This window comes from Lutra lutra, chromosome 12, assembly GCF_902655055.1.
Source record: "Lutra lutra chromosome 12, mLutLut1.2, whole genome shotgun sequence".
NCBI classification, from domain to species: domain Eukaryota; kingdom Metazoa; phylum Chordata; class Mammalia; order Carnivora; family Mustelidae; genus Lutra; species Lutra lutra.
Window position 1 is genome coordinate 73,272,950 of NC_062289.1, and position 8,188 is coordinate 73,281,137.

General features: G+C 59.4%; 1 protein-coding gene across 1 annotated transcript in view; it reads right to left on the reverse strand.

The window, feature by feature from the left end:
• EMID1 (EMI domain containing 1) overlaps positions 1-7,871 on the reverse strand; it is a 43,846-nt gene extending 35,975 nt beyond the window's left edge. The window contains exons 1-3 of the mRNA XM_047696506.1: positions 7,663-7,871; positions 961-1,074; positions 363-466 (exon numbers count right to left, since the gene is read on the reverse strand). Of these exons, the coding sequence (XP_047552462.1) occupies positions 363-466; positions 961-1,074; positions 7,663-7,763 (319 nt within the window). The 5' untranslated portion in view covers positions 7,764-7,871. The remainder of the gene's footprint in view (positions 1-362; positions 467-960; positions 1,075-7,662) is intronic.
• Positions 7,872-8,188: the final 317 nt, after the last annotated feature.

The following is an 8,188-nucleotide window of genomic DNA, read 5'->3' on the forward strand; positions in this document are numbered from 1 at the left end:
CCCAACCATGCCAGCCCGGACCTCAGCAGTGCTTCGCTTCCGAGAGCTGGGAGGGTATCCAATGGACACGTCCATATGGGTTTTCCCCTGAGTTTGGAGGAAAGACCTGGGATGGAGTGACTCAAGATGTGAGCTCCAGGGCATGTATGGAATTTCTCCAGAGCTCCTGAGAGTCCCCCAGGAGGGAGGCGGGTCCACACCTGGGGGGCAGCCGGCCCCAGCTGTGTCCAAGCTGTGCCTCAACAGTGGGCCCCAGAGGATATGCTGCTGAGTGTGCAGTGTCCCCCAACTCAGCAAGGGTTGACAGCTCCCGCCTGCGCACCCAAGGGAAGGCACCTGGCCTGTCCTTCAGGGGGTCCTACCTTCCTCGCAGTTTACCCCCGAGTGCCCAGGGCAGCATCTCCACTCACGCGCGGTCACCGTCTTGTACATCACCTTGTACGAGGGTCTCACCACGGTTCTATAGCTGAAAGAAGGACCCAGGGGGCCAAACTCAGACAGAGTCTTCTGCTGCCTTTCCTGCTCACCTGGATGTCCATGAGTACAATGTCCGGGGTTCTCTGCCACCTTTGGGCCCCTCTGGAGCCTCTCTCTGGCTATATTCTGGGATTCAACCCCTCCAATCCCTCCTAACTCCCCAGGTTGCAGGGGGTGGGATCCAGATCCTAACTGGACAGGGAGTCCCTGCAAGCTGGCCTGTCCCCAGAAGTGAAGTCTCACCCAGCAAATGCATGTGGGTAACTGGTGGACTCCTTCCTCTAGGAAGCCCTCCAGGTGCCCCAGGAGCAGAAGGGGAGGTGCTGAGATTGGGCATAGGGCTGATGTTCCCTTTGCTCCACCCGCCGTTGGGGTCCCAGCCTTGCCCTGCACTTCTGATGCTGGACTGTGACCAGGCCTCTGTTCACGCTGTGCCCCCACCTGGAATGCCACTGGCTTCTGAGTCACTGGGGTCTTGCTCACCTGCTCCCCGGGCAGCTCATGGGCCAGGGGCAATTCTGCAACACTCGCTGAAGGTAGGTGCCATTTTGCACATGGCACGAGATGGTCCGGGTCACCACGTAGGAGCACCAGTTCCTGAAACAGACCCACAGCGAGCAAGCTCGGGCGCTGTGCACAGCCCCTGCCCAGGACCCAGGGTGGGGGGTGAGTGAGGAGGTCCAGGTTCTCTCCAGGAGCCCCTGAGTCTCTAGGTGGAGAGACCCCTGAGCTCTCAGAGTCCTTTGGGCCCCAGTGGGAGTCTTGGGGGCACTGTGGCTGTGGGTGAATCCAGAGCCCTGGAGGGGGCAGCTGTGTTGGGGCGCTTGGAAGGGCTTGGGGAATGAGCTGTGGGGCACAGGACAGGAGCAAGTTATCTTTGCCCAACTTCTCCTTTCTCAATATCACTTCTCTCTACCCGCAGGCCATCCAGGTCACCAATACCTCTTGCAGCCCACCCGGATAACAGCAGCAGCCCCTCCGTCCTGCCCCTCAGTGGCTCCCAAGAAGGAGTGCCCTAAAATGGAAACCTGGCCTTATCCTTCTCTCACTCACCTTCATGCTCAGTACTCCAGTGCTCACACCTGCTGGGATCCTGCACCTCTGCGCCTTTGCTCACACTGGGCCCACTGCCTGGAGCACCCTGCCTCTACTTCCCCACTTGTTACCTCCAAGCTTCAAAGCCCTACTGTGCTGTCACTTCTCCCCTTGTCCTTTCCCATCTCCACCTACCCTAACAGAATGATGGTTCTCTGCTCAGATCCTGCAGCACTCTGTATCCCCATCAGGCTGAATGCAGCTGGCAATTCATGTCTGCCCTCTCCCTCCCCTGACATGACAGAAGAGAGGCTGTCTGTCTTATCCTTGGGTTCCCTCTGTGGAACAGCCAGATGTCCCAAGCATGGAGGACTGACTTCTCCAAATGCCAATTAATAATCATAGTTGTGCTGCATATATCAAGCAACTACTGTATGCTTCATAGTGCACCGCATATATTGAGCACTACTGTATGCTAAGGGTATTTACATTCACCTTCTTGGTGAGCCAGGCTGGCACCTCCCCACATTTTACAGAGGGGAGGGGAAGACAACTGTTCCTGTCCCAGACCTGGCGCATGGTAGAGGCAGATTTGCACCCAGGAATGTGGATGGCCCACCCTGGATCCTAACTCCATGCCAGAGACCTCAGCTTCTGTTTCCTCCCCATCTCCTAAGCCATGGTCTGTGGTTCTGTAAAGGCCCCAACCTGGGAACCTGCTGACCCCAGGCTTGAGGTCACAAAGGAAAACTCTGGTGGAGTGGCGGGCTCAGGCCGCAAAGGGTCACCTAAAACAGTGCCTCCTTTCCCAGCCCCAGCAAAAAATGCAGGGCCCATGACCCTGTGCAGGCTGAGGGCTGCTGAGCGCCTGGAATGTTCCGGCCATCACAGAGGCATCTGCTGCCACCAAAATCAGTCTCCTGGCTGCTGTCCCACCCCCCACCCTGGCCCACCCAGAGGACAATGTCCTTGGCTGGTACCTGCCATCTAACCCACTGTGGGACCCTGGGGAAGTCCCCTCCCTGTCTGGTCACCCTGGAATCAGTCCGGGATGCAGGAACAGCCCAGCCAAAGGTAAAGGGGGGAAAAGGGATGGCTCTGTTTAGACCAGTGACCTGGCAGAAGCTCCATCCAGCCCGTGGCCAGCCACCCCACGTGAGAGGTGACAGGCGCTTGTTACAGTGCTGTTGGGAAAGATGCAAAACCAGGAACCGCCTAAACAGCTGCGGGACCCCTAGACCTGGAAAACCAGATGCTGAGCTAGAGCCCAAGTTCTCCACATGCAGACCACCGTGTCTGCTTAAGTGAGAAACGCATCAGGAGGAGAACGATTGCGTTTCTATTCAAATGAGGAAGCCCAAAGACTATACGCCCATTCATAGATATGTGTGCTCAAAGGTAGGAAAAATCACAGGCTTGCGGCAAATGGCCCCCTCTGGGGGCAGGGAGGGGCTCTCCATCTGCTCCGACCCCTGCACTAACAGCAGCCTTGGGTTATCATGCTTGCTGCACACCAGGAGCTGGGGCCAGGGCCTTTCACACGCCAATTATGAGCACCACTTTACAGATTGGAAGACAGAGGCTCTGGGGTCTGGGATGTGCCCCATGGCCTCTAAGCCATGGTCATGGCTGAGCTGAGGTCCATCTGATCCTAGAGTCCGCCCTCTTAACCTCTGGCTGGCAACTTTTCTCCTAATGAGCAGGTGGGGATTTTAAAAGTAAAATACATTTCAAAAAGGCCCTCCATCCTTTAGATCCCCCTGGTCCCTGGAGCTGTGCTTTTTGAACCCGGAGTTTTGTTTGCTTGGCGAGGGGTGGGGGCATAAGACCCTTGGAGAAAGTGATGTCGGTTGCAGCTCCTCTCCAGAAAAATGCATAAAACTCAGAGTGCAAGTTTTGGAAGGGGGCTTCCTGAGGGGTATCTACAGACACAGGGCCATGTGCCCTCACCCACACATGAGCACACACCCCTCCCTCCATGCCCACACCCCGGACTGCGTTTGGGGAGGTGCGCCTGGGACTGCCCACAGTTGCCTGATCTGCCCCTTTTTCCCGGGGGTGGGAGCTAGAGAAAACAATTTTCTTCTTCTTTCTTAATTAAAATCGCCCCCAGGTGGGTCACTGCCTGGCTCCCTGGTTTATTTCTCATGACCTTGAGTTTGCTTGAATCTCCTGCTTGGGAGATATGGAGCTGGTGGCTGACTAGCCAGAGGGGGATACTCAGGATATGTGGGGTCCAAGGTCAGGCCCTGGCCCCTTCCCTGGGGTGTGGGGAGTCACCAATAACCACAGCCCACCCCTTCCCGACCTTGAAGACCCCAGCCTGCACTGTTCTCTGGATAAATCCAAGTTGTTCTGCAGAGCCCTAGCCCGGACCCCCTGTAAATTTTCCACCCGGGCAGCAGGAAGGAGGTCCTTCTAAAGCACAGACTTAATGTGGCCACTGCCTGCTCTGAGTCCACAGTCCGCCATGGCTCCTCATTGCCCCGTGAGCCCAGACTGACTGCTCCTGCAAGGAGGGGTGGGCACCTCCAGGGGTCCCTTTCAGCAGCCCTGAGCTCTTCCCTTCCCTGTGGATGCTGACAGAGGGCACTGGCAGGGGCCAAGCCACGACAGGGCTCAGCCTGAGGGTGCTTAGGGACGTTTGCTGAATGACCGAATGATCAAGAGCAGAGAGTAGGCCTGGGCAGGGGAGCCATGACCCAAGTTCCCAGAGATGGATGCAGTACTTGGAAGCCGGCCTACAATCCTGCCGCCCCTGGGGACCCTCTCTCCTGGGACGGGATGTGGTCAGTGAGAAGGTGCCCAGGAGCCCCCAGTGCTGAGTCTGTGGGATAGAGCTAGGACAGGGGCTGGGAGAAGGCGGCACTTCCCTTCTGGGCTTGCCACTCGTGCCCACTCAGCACCTCCCAGGCCCCCAGAGGCTGCCGGAGGAGAGAAAACAGGCCAGACCAGCTCAGCCTGGCACCGGCTGCTCCCACGAGGGCCCCCCTCCCACCTGCCCTCCAGTCCCTGCCACGGGGGCCCAGGGGACTTTGTCTCTTCGGGGCCCAGGGCTGTGATCCGGAACAGTGATAGCGGCTAATTGCAGGAGGCAGCCAAGCGGGCCAGGGGCCAAGGGCCATTATGAAAAGAAGAGGAAAGAAAGGAGATGTATGAAGTGGGGGCGGGGTGATTAGAGCCAGAACCCCACTCTGGAGGCAAAGTTCTAGTCCTGGCCCTGCTACTTCCTAGCTCGGTGACCTTGGACAAGGCCCTGTCTCTCTCAGCAAGGCCCTGTCTCTCTCAGTGACTCACTTTATCCATCTGCAGATGGGGACGGCAGGACCTCCTTTGGCAGAAGAGATTTCACACACACCACATAGCCACATAGCCGGGCGCTAAGAGCTGTTGTTCTTGGACTGGGGCTCGGACCCCACAGCCCACAGCTGGGGTCCAGCAGCTTCCCCGAGAGACCTCAGCACAGCACCTTCCATCCAAGGTCCTTGCCTTGAATTTGGGATAGATATTGCCAGGCTCTGCATTTAATAGGGGGGGCACCTGAGGCTCCAAGAGAAGTCACATGCCCAGGTCACCCATGTGGGCACAGAGCTGGGATTTGAGCTCCCGGCAGAGGGGCTGGGGAAAAGAATTCTCCCCTCTCCTTGATTCTAGGACTTGCCCCAAGGAAGCCCACCCTGCAGGAGGAAGTGGCCTGGGACACTGGTGATGGCTTCTATTAGAGAACCACAGTGCTGAGATAGGGGTTGTTAAAGGAAACAGGGATTCAGGAGGGAAGGGACCTGGGGGGTGTGTGTCAGGAAGCAGCCCCAGCAGGGACTGGGGGACATACAGAGGGCAGGGGTGAGCCAAGGCAGCTCTGCACAGACCCCAGGCACCCTGGTTCTGGGGGTCTCAAAGTCTTGCCACATTCCTGGGGCTGGGGCAGCCCCTTGGATGCCTTCGCAGGCCTCCCCCTCCCCAGGCACAAAGCCTCTTTTCTGCTCCTGATCCCTTGGCTGCCAAGGGGCTCCTGGGGTGCTTGGCTGGGGGTGGAGGGAGGTCTGATGGCGTGTGACGTCCCCATGCTATCTCCAACAATGCTGGGACATGGCCACAAGGGGAGGTCCCGGCAGCTGAGGACCACGGATTCCTCCAGCTACGGGTCCCTTCTTCCACCTCATGTCCGTGATAGCAGGAACCACTATTCATCCCTCTTGTGGTGGACCATCCCCCCTCAGAACAGGCCAGTGGGCCGGGGAGAAGGGGAGGAAAGGGGAACACTGAGGAAACGGAGAACCGGGGCAATGAAGTGACCTGTCTGGGGTCACACATTGAGTGAGGACCAGAGCCGGGACTCCTAACCTCAAGCTGCAAACCTTTCCCAGACCCACCAGCTGACACCTTCTCCTAGGGTGCCAAGGACATGGGATTGGGAAACTGGCTGGCCGGGACTGAGGTTCCGCTTTCCCTCTCTGGGTCCCATTCTGATCTGTAAAACGGGGACAATGGCATTGCCCGTAGGGCTTTGGTGATGCTAGGCCACTGTGAGCCTTCTGTGAACAGATGGGGTTCGGTCACAGTTCCCAGTGACCACCAGCTACCTGCCCAGGGCCACCATCTTGCTCCCACACAGGAAGCCCTGGTGGGTGAGAAGCCCAGGCTGGGAAGCCCTGCCCTGGACTGGTTGGAGGGCAGTCTGCAGTCAAATGCTCTACCACTGAGCTATACCCCCTAGAGGGCAGTCTGAACCTTAAACCCTCTCCACCATCATCCTGAGCCCGACAATGGGAATTCGAATTTAGGGTCTTGGTTATCTTAGCACCTAGGATCCTGGGGGTTCACATTCATGCCCTGGGCAGGCCCTATCCTCCTTCTGAGCCTTAGCTTCCTCTTCCATGAAAGGGAGATCATCAAAATGCATGCCTCCCATGGCAGCTGGGAAGATTCTGGAGGTGGTGGGTGCAGGTAATTATGCCCAGCCCAGGTCAGCTGTGGTCAGCATGCAGTAGGTGGGAGTGGCTGTGATATGGGCCACCTGCCTGCTCCTGTCTGAGATGCCTGCTATTCTGGCCTCTGATGCCTCGGCCACCTCTGCCCTCCAGCCCTAGCCATGTCACCTGCTCTTGCTAGCCCAGCAAGGGCATGCTGGCCCCTGACCACTGGGAAAGGGAATTTCTGAAAAGAATTAAAGAATTGAGGCCCTAGGGGGTGGGGGCCCCAGGAAGGCCTTTGAATGGGATGAAAAGGCCTGAAGCGGTCTGGCTACTCCGCATTGTCTGCCTCAAACAAACGGCTGGCCTTCGAGAGGGACCCCAGCAGGGGTAGGGGCTGCAGCCAGGACAGGGGACAGGTTCAAACGCTGTTATCATGGCCGGAAAGACACAGATTCGAATCCCAACACTTCCATTAATGGCCCATGAACCCAGACAATTATGCTAATTCTCTGGGGTCTCAGTTTGCTCATCTGCTAAATGGGGACAGTGCTTCCTACTTTACTCAATCCTTGAAGGATTCATGACCACTCCGCAAATAAGGGGCTCCTCCCTGGGGAGATGCTCCACAAACACCAACAGAGAGAATGTTCCCAGCTCCAGAAACAGCAGCAGGAATACAGAATGCTCTCTCCAGTCTCTGATTAAAATGCCAGGTCCCTGGGGTGGCCACTGACCCACAGATCTGTGAAATTCCACCCCAGTCTTCTTCCTCCGAGGGAAATAAATAGCCGGGGTACTAAAAAAAGCCGAGAGAAGGGAAAAGGGAGGGGGGTCCCCAAGGGTCAGCTGGGGGATGTGCTGGGCTTTTCCTGCGTGCAGGGAAGGGGGCCCTTGAGCTAGGGCTATGGAAGTCCCAGGAGGCGGGCTTCTCCCTCGCTGTTCCCCTTCCCCCACCTCTGGGGCTCTGGAGGTGAAGTGGTGGGGGCGGTGGAGGAGTCTGGAGGGGAATGCCGGCTCAGACACATGGAGTCGGGGACCCCCGCACTGCCGGGAGCCTCCTCCAGATAGCGGGGCTGGCCCAGGTCCCTACTCCCATCCGGCTGGCACCAGGTCCCCTTCCCAATCCTTGGCTTGCACGGAGGTTGAAGAGAGGTTTGCGGGGGGTGGGGAGGGGTGCGTGGAGTCCCGGCCCCGGGGCTGGCAGGGCACAGAGGTGGTGGGAGGCGACCCTTACCTGCGTCCGGAGAACGGGGCTCCCCCGACGCTCCACGCGGCGCTGCCTCCCGGGAGCAGGAGCCCGAGGCAGAGCAGCGCCCAGGCCCGCGGGCCGCCCATGCTGCGCCCGGCGCCCTCTCCGCGCGGCCCCTCGCCGTCGCCGCCCCCAGCCCGCCGTCCCCGCCCGCCCGCGCCGCCAGCCTCCCCCGAAGCGCGGAGCCCGGTTCCCAGCGCGGCGACGGGAGGGCGGGCGGGAGGCGGGCGCGGGGCGGGGGCGCGCGTTCCCGGCCTCGCCCGGCCCCGCGGCGCGGCCCCCCGCCCCCTGCACGGCCGCTGCCAACCCGGAAGGAGCCCCGAGGGGCCGGGCGCCCCCGCCGGGAGGCCCGTCAGGTGCCCACCTGAGCCCGGCGCCCTTCGCCGCATGACAGTTTGGGGGCCAGGGGACCAGTTCCGAGGTGCCCTCTCACGTGCTTCAGGCCGAGGAGCTGAGCCCGGACCCAGAGCCGCCACGCCTGGACTAATGATGCCAGGGCCCTCATCCCCTA